This window comes from Laetiporus sulphureus (genome assembly GCF_001632365.1).
Source record: "Laetiporus sulphureus 93-53 unplaced genomic scaffold LAESUscaffold_42, whole genome shotgun sequence".
NCBI classification, from domain to species: Eukaryota; Fungi; Basidiomycota; class Agaricomycetes; order Polyporales; family Laetiporaceae; genus Laetiporus; species Laetiporus sulphureus.
Window position 1 is genome coordinate 45,693 of NW_024468551.1, and position 12,240 is coordinate 57,932.

The 12,240-nt window shown below is 49.9% G+C and overlaps 3 protein-coding genes across 3 annotated transcripts; all 3 read right to left on the reverse strand.

Annotated features, from left to right (window-relative positions):
- Positions 1-1,239: 1,239 nt before the first annotated feature.
- LAESUDRAFT_660173 (FabD/lysophospholipase-like protein) lies at positions 1,240-2,341 on the reverse strand (the record flags this gene model as incomplete). Its single annotated transcript, XM_040904854.1, has 3 exons — positions 1,240-1,680; positions 1,732-1,842; positions 1,901-2,341. 3 exons carry the CDS (start codon positions 2,339-2,341, stop codon positions 1,240-1,242), a joined length of 993 nt encoding a protein of 330 aa, XP_040760885.1.
- An 801-nt stretch (positions 2,342-3,142) lies between these two features.
- Positions 3,143-3,653, reverse strand: LAESUDRAFT_660267 (uncharacterized protein; the record flags this gene model as incomplete). Its single annotated transcript, XM_040904862.1, has 3 exons — positions 3,143-3,293; positions 3,355-3,455; positions 3,513-3,653. Coding segments are annotated over 3 exons (393 nt in total), but the record flags the coding sequence as incomplete, so codon positions are not given.
- A 3,418-nt stretch (positions 3,654-7,071) lies between these two features.
- LAESUDRAFT_814812 (FabD/lysophospholipase-like protein) lies at positions 7,072-9,977 on the reverse strand (the record flags this gene model as incomplete). The annotated part of the gene is made up of 12 exons (XM_040914627.1): positions 7,072-7,191; positions 7,245-7,394; positions 7,447-8,013; positions 8,066-8,616; positions 8,672-8,769; positions 8,839-8,971; positions 9,034-9,267; positions 9,319-9,363; positions 9,417-9,496; positions 9,553-9,650; positions 9,708-9,859; positions 9,920-9,977. 12 exons carry the CDS (start codon positions 9,975-9,977, stop codon positions 7,072-7,074), a joined length of 2,286 nt encoding a protein of 761 aa, XP_040760887.1.
- Positions 9,978-12,240: the final 2,263 nt, after the last annotated feature.

Sequence of the window (12,240 nt, forward strand, 5' to 3'; positions counted from 1 at the left end):
TCAACAGCGTGGTAGAGGAACCTTGGGAACTTCATCAAAGGCGCCGAGCAACACGAGGAGCTCCAACGTTCTAGGGTACAAAAGGTGAAGCGCATGCTGTTTATGAGCGACGCATCTGCGCAGGGAATTAGAAGCAACGCGTGTGAAGCAGTTTCATTTGATCCTCCGCGTCGAAAGGAATCCTTGTTGATAACGCGTGCGTTGATGAGAGGGAGGAAGGGAGCCTAGAGACCCGATGGTCCTGCTGCGACCTATGGATCTCGCCAGCCCTCAGTAACGCGCGATCTGAGATCCTAAATCACATACTGTAAGAGGAGACGGAGATGATGCAGAAACACTGCTTCAGGTTCGCGCGCGCTATATCTGACAGGATGTGATACAGGCACGGGTATGAATATTGCCGGAGGAAGATGATTTTCAAAATAGTACTGCGTGTCAGCCTCTGGCAAGGCCCAGTCACGACGGATTCAGCGCTCATCAAACCGAGCTCCCCGAAGAGAATGGTAGGAGCTTGAGATCGAATGGAGTTGCTTCAGCTGATGAGTACGAGATTTCTGCGTCATCTGATAATAGTAGTCGAAGCGATACGTAGGGGAGAGCGAGTCCGATACGCAAACCCGGACTCCTATTGCTCGCAGTTTCCACTCGCATAGACAAATATATATGTGTTACGAGCACCCTCGCCACTCAGTGTATGCACATACGTCCACTGCTGTGCTCCATTGTTCATCAGCGAAATGACCGAAAAGATGGGTTCTGTGGACGTAGGATTTTTTGGGCGCCTGATATCGGTACTCGTCGCTAATCATCGAAGTCATAAGAAACCCAAACCCAAGCCTTGCTTCACCTAAGTCCCGTTGCTGGACCGCTTCGTAAGGTGAGTAAATATGGCATCATGTCGCTTGTCTAGAGCCTTGCAACCTCCCGTACAGCGGCTGGCTCGATCTTGACCTGGAGCGGATAAGCAGGATCTTCCACCCGTTCAGAAGGGCAGCCATTCAGAATAGCGAAGTTGATCTGAGGACCAGAATTAGCTACAAAACGAGTTCTATAGTGAGCTTAACTGACCGAATTGACGCCATATAGCAGCAACTGTCCCACAGTCTGCATAAAGGCATGCGTCTCTTTATGACGTTCGACATCAGGCAGCATCGTGTGTCGCTCTGTAGGGATGCGTGTGGCTGTTCCCAGGGAATCAAAGGCCCCCGACTTCTTGATGAACTTAAAGCGGAATCAGAATTAAAGTAATGATAAATGTTCGAATGCTAGACGTACTAGAGTGTGAACTGGATGAGGTGAGACCTCAACAAACGTCGTATGTTCTCCGAACTTACCCACGAGGCCCAAAATGGCAGAGGCGAACAGAATAGGCTTCTTCAGATTATCCCAGAGGTATTCCATGGTATACTCCCCGGTTTGGAACCCACCTGTCACCATGGACATAGTGGGAATAGAAGGGACGAATGGACCTGCGAAGCGAGAGAAGATTTCGGCAAGCTCTGAACGGTAGGTCTCCTCGCAAGGATCTATTAAAGGCGAATGCACCCCCGTAGTTACGGGCAGCTTGCGCGTGATGACATCCTTTACACAGGTGTCGACGTACTTGGTGAACAGATCGATGAGAACCTCTGGTGCAGAGAAGACATTATCCGTGGCGCTAAGGGGAGCAGCCAAGTAGAACTTGCTCGCCTCCTCCTTGCTCAGCTTCGCGAGTGAGGCGGCGGCATCAACATAGCCACGAACGGTATCCGTGTCGCAGCCAGAAACCGCGACCATAGCATTTCCCGTATTGTCGACCACGTCAAGGGCTCGCCCACGAGCGACTGCAATTTCTATGACCATCTATTCGGAAAGATCATGAGTATCGTAGACGGTCAAATACTCGTTCATATACACTTACTTCTCGTGGCATGGCTCCATTGGCATACATGGCAGCCGTCACTCCGACGGAGGGCCCAACCATCGCATTTGGCTTGATTCCGAGAGATGTCAAGAGGTCGAACAGGGCAATTTGGAAGAACGTCATGGAGACCGATATGATATACACGGGCCAAGTAGAGCTGTCGGCAAGAGGGGACGATGCTGGAGGATCGGCGGCAAATAGCCCAGTCTCTTCCAAGAAGGATCTGCCAGTATACGCCGAATACGCGCGATCGCATGCATAGACGCTCTCGCGGAAGACAGAATAGCTAGTCATGAAGTCACGTCCTTGCTGCCAGTGATGCGGGCCTTGACCAGCAAAGCAAAACACGAGTGGATTGGGTCGCTTTCCTACCAGTACTGGATCAGGGAATGCTGCGTTCTGCAGACGATCGGCGATTGCATAGCTCCTCCATGGCATCTGCCGTGCGCGGCTTCCGAGGTGTGCGCATAGTGCAAGGGAAGAATGCTCTGCACGTTGATCCTTGTAACCTTTTTCCAATGTACGTACAGCGTTAGGCGAAAGAGCGCCTGTAGAGAGCACTCCTGCATTAGATGTCTCAGAAGGCGCACTGATCATTCGTACCTATTGCAAACAGGAAAGGCCCGTGTTTGAGTGATTGTGCATCTGGATGTTGAGGGCGTCTCTCGTGTTTCATGAAATGTCCGGAGACCATTCCGGCACCACGGACTTCAGCCAGGTGAACTTGTTGCGGCTTGAATCGTATGCTGGGGTTCGCACTGCGAACGGCCTGGGCGTGGGCATTTTGACTGAGAGATGTGAGTAAAGTCATGATTCCAAGAGACGTCGATAAAGTGCCGAAAAGCGTGGCGAGGATTTCGTCCATGTCTTTCACGGCGAGATCGTGGCGTTTTATCACCACAGTGCTCGCTGATTGCAAGAGGTTAGTCTCGACAATTCTTGGAGTCCACGAGCTTTGTGTGCTCACCAAATCCCCTGTTTGTGAAGTTAATGTCGGCGACAACGGCTTGATCGCACTTTCCGTCTTTGAGAGCTTGGATGGCAAGATGGAGAGCCGTCACAGACAATATAGTGTCAACCGCAAGCGTCGGTCCCAGAAGGTCGAAGACATCGCTGATGCGCTTGGACACAGTAGACAGCGTTGTACCCATCATGCGATAAACTGTGCAAATCCATCAGAATGCCGCGATACTGCAAACAGCATATGATTAACCTCCAGCCTGAGCACTGTCCGTTCTCTCAGCTGCATCTTCTCGAGCTATAGTGAAGCATGTAGACGACACGGCATACAACAGATGGACTATACGCACTGTACCCAACGTATACGCCAGTATTTGTGCCGCGATAATCAATACCGCTGCGCTGGAGAGCACTGAGCACTTGATAAAATCTAAATTAACACCATCAGCATATTTCTCGACCATATCACCGAAAACCGATATATCACTCACAAGACAACTTCTGCTGGAGAAACCTGGGCACTCTCCATGGGGGAAATGCCAAATTCCTTGAGATAGCGGAATAGAAACTCAGGAGTCATCTTGTCTTTCGTCTGAACTCGTGCTGTCAGTAGGTTGGAACTCTACAGCATGGAACCGTGAAGACGTACGTTGTACCTATGTGGCAGGGCTATGCCATGATGGGATTCGGCGTTTCGGTGGTTAGGAGGCCCGGAGAGAACATTCCAACCATCCAACGCTTCAATGTTGAGTCCACGTGTCCCTCCACCTGGCCCGGACAGAGAGATCCCTTTGAATAAGACATGACATGAGCTTTGCAAGGGACGTGCATGGGATGAGTACAAGACATACCAAGGATAGCGATCGCATTTGGGTCGGGGTTGGAGTAGCTAGGCAATATCGCTGACATTGTGCCTGTCCTGAGAGAGATGAAGGAATTCCGAGCTTGGAAGACTCCAGTCTTTGCTTATATCGTATCTTCCTGGACTATGCCACTGGGGGATGTGAAGTTCGATCCGATCGAGCGGTGCGTTCGAGTGAAAAGGCGAGGACTATTCTCAAGGTTGATGACGACGACGATATCAATGAGCGGGTATCGGGATCTAGCCGCAGACACGGAGGTTAATACCTGTTCATCTGTGGGAGGGACGCCAACCAAAGATATCATAGTGCACTGAGTATTTCTCCTCTATCTTCATGAGACTAGTATCAGCGGCAACTGAGGAACTGAAAATTCATGCTGACCATGGGAACTTACTCGGCTACGGCGTTGCCGAGGCTACATGAGGCTTGAAGCTTGAAGCTTCTGGGACATCCGTTTGGACTGCGTCCCCGCGCCCTTGGCAGAATCACTATCCTTGATGGCTCGGTGAAAGCCGCAAAGGATCGTCTATTCACCGTGATACAATCTGGAGAGATCCTGGGAATGTATCAATCAAAAACGATCAGGCGGAACGAGTACGGTGCCTGCATGCCGATTCGAAGCATCGTTACGCTTCGCACCGAGCCATAATGTCACCCCGAGATTTTAGCGAAGACCTTTCATCGATCTAATCATGGCTCGTCTCGAATGGCATCAGCGGTAGCTAGTCGATCATAAGCCAGCCTTAAAGCTTAAGCATGAGTGCAGCCTACTGCATACCTGCATCGAGGCGGACGTCCATTTGCACCGAACGACACCGTACAGCACGGAATAGCTAGGTTGAGATCGCACAAGGTTTCAATAAAAAGAATGCATCAACTGTACGTACTGCGGCGATCACAAAGCAGGAGGTTGCCGTGAATACGAATAGTTGCGTTCTCATCTGGAACGTCGGTATTGGTAAGGTGACAGCGAAGCAGGCCCTGGGAACATAATAAAGTTGCATTCTCACCTTGCTTGTAGAACTTCGCAGTAGCAAGGCGGCGTAAGACTAATCAGGTGGCAGTTGTTACCACTACGCCCACGGAGAAGAACCTTCACAATATATACCATAGAAGGTTCTACTTAGTTGTGCGACTTATTGTATGACATGCGCGGTATGAAGCAACTTCGAGAAAAGAAGGCGGAAACGGCGAGCTCACCTTTCAGCATGCGGTCCTCCGTGCCTAGATCCAGAAATAGAGCAGGTCTACGGCACTAGGCTCGAGCGTACTGACACGTAAATGACAACATGTCGTCATGAAAGGGCGCATAGATTGACGACCCGCATTCAATTAACGTGTCTCGCGATTTTGTATACGAGACTCTCGCCTGTCGAGCATCCTCACACCATGCACTATATTGGCTGGTTCCCAGGTTTCCGTCCCTGGAACACGTATTCCCAGGATGAAATCAGGTATTTGGACAGTGAGCCACATATTCGGCAAAGGTTGGATGTCGTGCCCCACATATGACCCGGTGAAAGAGTGTAGCCGGACGGAGGGCGGTCATCTGCTTTGTCAAATCAGCAGTACCAATAAATAGCAGCGTTTCTGTTCTATTGATCTATTCGGAATGTGTCCTGAATACTGAATCAACATAGACATGTGTTGTCGATTATAGCGAAACAAACGGTATTGCTGGATTATTTTCGGCGGCAAAACCGCTTCAACTCACCGATAAAGTAAAGGAGGCTCAAGGAAAATCTAGACACCATACAGAGGCTTTCTGGATCGCGGGGAGTGTCATCATAGTCTGACTTATCGTATAGTCAAAGCACCAACTTAACTCGATCAATCGACTCTGTACCGAACGATTGAGAGCCGGAGGTGATGGAGTACAACACCATAAATGTCCAGGGATCGGTGGATGGACAGAAGACGCACCGCATCGTATAATCAAAAAAGCGCCTCGTTCTCTCGGATAATATCATTAATCTTGTGATCAACAACAGAGAAAATTATCAGTCCATGTATTCTGGTAACTGTGGATGACCTACGTGACATTCGTTTTGAACATCGACAATGTTCCTTCTTTGAGAAGGGCCTCAGTCACTTAGGAGGGCCGTTAGACAGCTGCAAAGAAGTGCGTTGTTTGGAAGCCCGGATTTCGGTACCGTGATGGTATCCATACCTTGGTCGTCCTGAAGATCCTAAGAATAGGCAGATTGGAAGGGAGTGCTAATCTTGCTGAAAAGGAGAAGGAGCACGAGGGGCCACTCAGTAAGTATCCTACAATGATCATTTTGAATCGGTTCGAAAGAGCCGGATCTATGGTGTAGGATCCGACCAGGTCACGATGGAATCGCTCCGTGGATCTCAAGGTCGACGGATGTGCTTCGAAAGCATTCTCATATACTAAGACAAGCTGTCCGGATAGAAGATATAGACGATCACAGTGTGGATCTAAGCCAGCCACAAGTCCCGTCTCTTCATCGATTCCTGTCTCGTTCATGTTCCGTTGTATCGAACATGTACAGACAATATCATGCAAGTCTCCCGTGTCGACACAGGCGGACCGCCAAAATTCCTTCGCTCTGGCTCGAATGGGAAGCACTGTCAGCGATGCTGGAGCATGCGGATGAAGATCACAGATGAGGAGCGATTGAGTCAAGAAAGTCAAACGAATACATGCCTGCTCCACAGGTACGTGCAAAGAAACTAAACAATGATAAGTGAGCTGAACCCTTACCGAGAACTATAAGCTTTCTTGGTTGCTTTCCTCCTCGTTCTCCAGTGCTCCACCCAGACTGCGCCTTGTGCCCATATTCATATCGCGCCCTGGTCCGAAATAATTTATTCAAGGAAGTTCGGCTAGGTGGTCACCACAGAGATCATCGATCAAGCCTCAGGCTCAAGGTCTCTTGCCGCCAGCGAGAAGTTGCAAATCTGTAGCCAGGAGCCAGGACGGTCTGTCACCAATGACCATCGACGCGTCTCGTCACTAGTCACTAGTTGTGTCACGAGCACACTCTCACGCGCGTCAATAGTCACGCATTCATCGCATGCCTGCTTTTCTCAAGATGTCATTTTTTACTATGTAGATCATTCACATCGAAAGTTAGTACATGGAGAAACGTTACACTGGTATACTTCTACAACTATTTTTATCATCAATGTCAAGTTGCCTGATTGCGGTGTTCAATCCACTTAGTTAGTTTGGAGAATTGAACAGAAGAAGCGGAACACCGAATTGCATTCGTTATGATCATTTGGCATCGATCATCTCACCGTAATCACTATATTACACGCCATCTTCAAAACGTAATCGAACAGAACGCTGATCGGCAGCTTCACATGCGAAGCAGATTAACATGACGAAGGTACGAGGCCTTCCAATCCATGACATGAATCGAAAATCTTCCCGAATGGGTGAAAAGGGCCGTCGAGCGGCTCCGAAGGACAGCCGTTGAGAACAGAGAAGTTGATCTGGGGATCGCGATAAAATAGCATGCAACGGTTTCGCGAAGAGATCAACTAACCGAGTTGACCCCATAGAGTAGCAGTTGCCCTATCGTCTGTAAAAAGGCTTCAGTCTCCCGATGACGTTTGGCGCCAGGTATCAGGTGTCGTGCCGAGGGAGGGCGCGTAGCCGTTGCCAACGAATCAAACGCCCCCGCCTTCTTAATCCACTGCGAACGAAGTCAGGACTAGAGGGATAGACCATTACTGCCATCGACCTACTAGAGAATGAACTGGATGAGGCGACACTTCAATGAACGTCGTACGTTCGCCGCACTTGTTCAATAGACCGATAATGGCAGGCAAGAATAGCATAGGCTGTTGCAGATTATCCCAGAGGTAGTCCACAGTGTACCCACAGGATTGGAACTCAGCAGTAACCATGGACATATCGGGGATGGAAGGAATGAATGGGCCCGCATATCGGGAGAAAATCCTGCTCAGCTCCGAGCGGTACGCGTCTTCGCAGGCATCCACAAAAGGCGAATGTACCCCTGTAGTCACTGGCAACTTGCGAGCAATAACACCGTCCACATAGGTATCGATGTACTTCGTTAACAAATTGACGAGGACTTCTGAACCAGAGAACACGGTATCCGTAGGGCTCAGGGGCGCAGCCACGTAAAGCTTGCTGGACTCTTCCTTTCTCAGCTTGTTGAGAGAAGCAACAGTGTCTGCATATCCACGAATGCGATCGACGTTGCAGCCGGAAACTGCGAACATGGCACCTCCCATATTGTCAACCATGGCGAGAGCACGTCCTCGGGAAATTGCGATTTCTATGACCATCTAGGTGGAAGTGTCACATTATTGTATTAGATGGTCGAACCTGAAAACTTACTTCACGAGGCATAGCACCGGAAGCGTACATAGCAGCGGTAACCCCGATGGAGGGACCCACGATAGCGTCTGGCTTAATGCCCAGAGACGTCAGAAGATCGAACATGGCAATTTGGAAGAATGTCATGGAGACCGATATGATAGCGGCTGGCCAAGTGGAGCTCTCCGCGAGAGGAGACGATGTTGGAGGGTCTGCGACAAACAGTCCCGTCTCCTGCAGGAACGAGTTCCCAGTATATGCGAAGTACGCTTTATCGCAAGCATGGATGCTCTCGCGAAAAACTGAATACGTAGCCATGAAGTCGCGTCCTTGCTGCCAATGGTGCGGACCTTGACCAGAGAAGCAAAACACGAGCGGGTTGGGCCGCTTCTCTACCGCAACCGGGTCTGGAAAGGCCGCGCTCTGGAGACAGTCAGCAACTGCGTAAGTTCTCCATGGCATCTGCCGTGCACGGTTGCCGAGGCGTGCGGAAAGCGTAAGTGCAGTGTGTTCTGCGCATCGATCCTTATGAAATCTTTCCGATGTATTCACAGCTTTGAGTGAAAGAGCGCCTACGGAGAGCTTGTTTAGTGTGGCTGATTTCGATAGCTGATTAGTAGTACGCACCGATGGCGAAAAGGAAAGGCCCATCTTTGAGTATATGTATGTCTGGATGCTCGGGACGTCGCTCATGCTCGATAGGGTGTCTGATGCCAGTTCCAAAACTGCGAGGTTCAAGGAAATACAGCTTGAGCACAACAGTTTCATATGCATCACAAATAGCTTGCGCTTACGCCTTGGGACTGGGCGTGGTGAGCGGGCCTGCGATGGACTCGAAAGATGTCAGTGAGATGCCGGTGTAGGTGGCGTAAATGTTGTCACGGTCTTTGACGGCGAGATCGTGGCGCTTTAACACCACAGCGCTCACTGCGGAACAATTGCGAGATTATGTTTCGGACTCGTTGAATTGAAGGAATCTGGACGCGCACCAGCATTGCCGTGAACGGAGCCATTGACCTCATCAATAGAACTCAAAGTGGAAGCGATGCTCGCGACAACAGCTTGGGAGCACTGTCCGTCTGCGATTGCTTCAACAGCCAGTTGCGTAGCACTTTGGCGTGGAGAGAAAGCAGTATCTAGCGTGAAGGATGGTCCCAAAAGATCTAAAGCGCATTTGATGTGATTTACAGCATTGGACAGCCATACACCCGTTGTGCAGCAAGCTATACATGCAATTCAGCAAATCGCAGCACTGCAGGTGTGATGCGACTGACCTCCAGCCTGCGTAATGTCCATCTCAAGGATCATGTTTCCTCGAACTGTGGAGAGTGCATGTGGACGACCAGTATGGTAGTGAATACACAATACGCACTGCATTCGACATATACACCAGTTCTCGTGCCGCGATATTCCACACCGCTGTGTTCCAAAGCACCGAATATTCGAGTGAGCCTGAAATGACATCATAAGCATGCGTTTGCATAACGAAATTCGATTCGTTATCTCACAAGATGACTTCCATGACGGGAACATGAGGGTACTCCATAGGAGTAACACCTAATTCCTGCAGGTCTTGATTGTAAAGTCCGCGAGGAAACCTAGTCTTCTGCAGAGAGACTGTCAGTCCAGTTGACCGTCAGCGCATGAAAAAGCAACCATATACAGTGTGGGCCTTTGCAGGGGTTATATCATGGTGCGCTACGACGTTACAGCAGACGGAAGGCACAGTGTTGATGCTGACACTCTTGCGAAACTCGTAGCATGTTTCAGCATCAAGGCCATGCGCATCATTGGCAGGCGCAGAGATAGAGATGCCTTCAATGAATGTGATGTGAGCGGAATAAGAGAAATATAAAGGGCGAATGCAAGACGTACCGAGGATAGCGACTGCATTGGAGTCAGGGTTGGAGTAGCTAGGGAGTTTCGCTGGCATTGCGGCTATGAGGAATACAGGAAGCCAGACTGAAGACTTCGAATGAGTCTGCCTTCATTTTAAATGGCGGCCTCATGGGTTGCGCCATGCTGACTTCAGGGGCACCTTCGAGATGGAGGGCAAAACCTTTTCCCAAGGCCGACGACGATGACATTAGCGAGTGAATTTTGAGAGAAGATCTAGCTGCAGATGTATATGTTAATGCTCGCTCTATTGCATCTTCGGCGGACATGTCCACCAATGGTGCTTACATGTAGAGGTCCGAGTGTCCGCCTTCCGTCGTTGTTCGCCCAGTATCCGATGTATTTATCATAGGAAGCTGTGAGAGCCTCGGATCATCCCAACCATGAGAGTGGTGCGATGACACCGATACAGATTATTCGATGGGGAGATGCCGATGCTTCGGAGTACCTGATTTTCGGAACTGCTAAAACGTTCGACCTTGGCAGCAGAGCCGGTGTTCTTCGTGGGCTGGGACGATATGCGTGGGGATCATCCATTCAAAATGAATGATTGTGTGAAGTCGAGGTGTTCCGTGCATATGGCGGTCAGCCATTTGCAAATTATCCTGTGAAATGATTACGTCATTTTCTTGCCAGCGCGTTGTCTTGAGCTTTCACTTAGAAACGCAGTTATGGCACCCTGTCAATGATTGAAGTCAGCCTTGAAGCTTGAAGCTTAATCACCTGTGAGCCTGCGCGCCTTCATCGACTCAAGGGACCCGAAACTGTCATGACTAAAGGCCATAGCCCGGAATAACCAGCTTTGGTTGACGTGAGGCCCCCTCGAAGGACGGAACGCACCAATGGGGTTTAGCGCGGCGATCGCAAAACATCAAGTTGCCAGAAACGTATCGAACGTTGAATACATCCTCACCTTCGACATGCACTTCTTTCGCATTCAAACGGCGAAGCAGGGCCCAAAATATGAAATGGTCGCATCTTCACCTTGATCGTGGACCTTGCTTTGTCTTACGGATCGAGGGTGAAATGTTCCTGAGATGCGAAAGTGGGTGAACGAAAGCGATTCGCGTTAAGGGACAACTTCATAAGGGAAGGCAAAGCGGCGAGCTCCGCATGTCAGCACGAATCCCCGTGTCTTGGTACCGCAAGTTGGCGAGATAAGGCAGGCCCATGATGCGACAATCGTGTTGTAGTGGCATGTTAATGGCAGTGTCTGCTCAGTAAAGAGTAAATGGGTTGCCGGTCCGAGTTCAATTGGTGCACCTCACCACCTTCACTGCGACGCTTCTGCATCTGGAATTGGGTCCCTGTATGCGAGTGAGAGGACGACTTCTCAACCTTCCACCTCCTACACATGTACACGGTTCTATGCTTCAGCTTAACATGCAAGCCACATAGCTTGTAATCGGCGGGAGCGTGATTACCGTATGGCATTCCAAATGGAATCCGGCGACAAATGTAGCCGGGGAGCAAAGTTCATACTTGCGGTGCACTGAAACGGCAGTCATCCTCTAATCAAAGGACGCCTCTCCCAACACATACAAGGGCGTTGGCCTGTAGTGTCAATTAGAATGGATCAGTGTGATGGCGCTAAATTGCGGGCAGCGTGTAAGTCCCTTCAACTCAGCGTTGAAGCAAATCAGATTCCAGCGAGCCAGTGAATACTGCATGGAATCTATGCAAATGTGGGAGAATGCCGTTATCCTTTAACAGGCCGTATGGTCAGAACAGTGATTCAGACTGCCCCAGCGTACCGAAGGTTTCAGCATGATGGAAATCAAAGAACGAGGACGTGGTCTAGATACCAGAGGATGGTCAACAGACGCGCATCGTGCATGCCAATGCTCTAAAAAGCGCCTCATATCTCCAACAATGCCAAACCTGTGGATTCCGTTCGGAATGAATGACCTATGTAACGTTCACGCCTAGATGCGGACATGTTACACATTCGAAGCGAACTCCATTGGTCAGGAGAAGTGCACGACAGAGGAACTGACATACTGATTGGTATGCTTCTGTCATGAGCTGCGCGGGTGCAAACTCAACAATGAACGTGGGCCTTCGTGCCGTACGAGGACAACCACTGATCGACAAAACTAGTAAGTCGGGCAGCGACTCCTTATCTTGCGAAAGAAGCGGCCTAAGCAAAATGAGCGGGAATCCGAAGCCGCACGATACAAAACTTCGTCCAAATCAGTGTAGAATCGTTCTTCCGTGACTCAAAATCGGCAGGTGCGCCTGATACTGAAACGTTGTCTGGATCATGCTCTGCATGAGTCTACAGTGAAATCCGGCTGGAA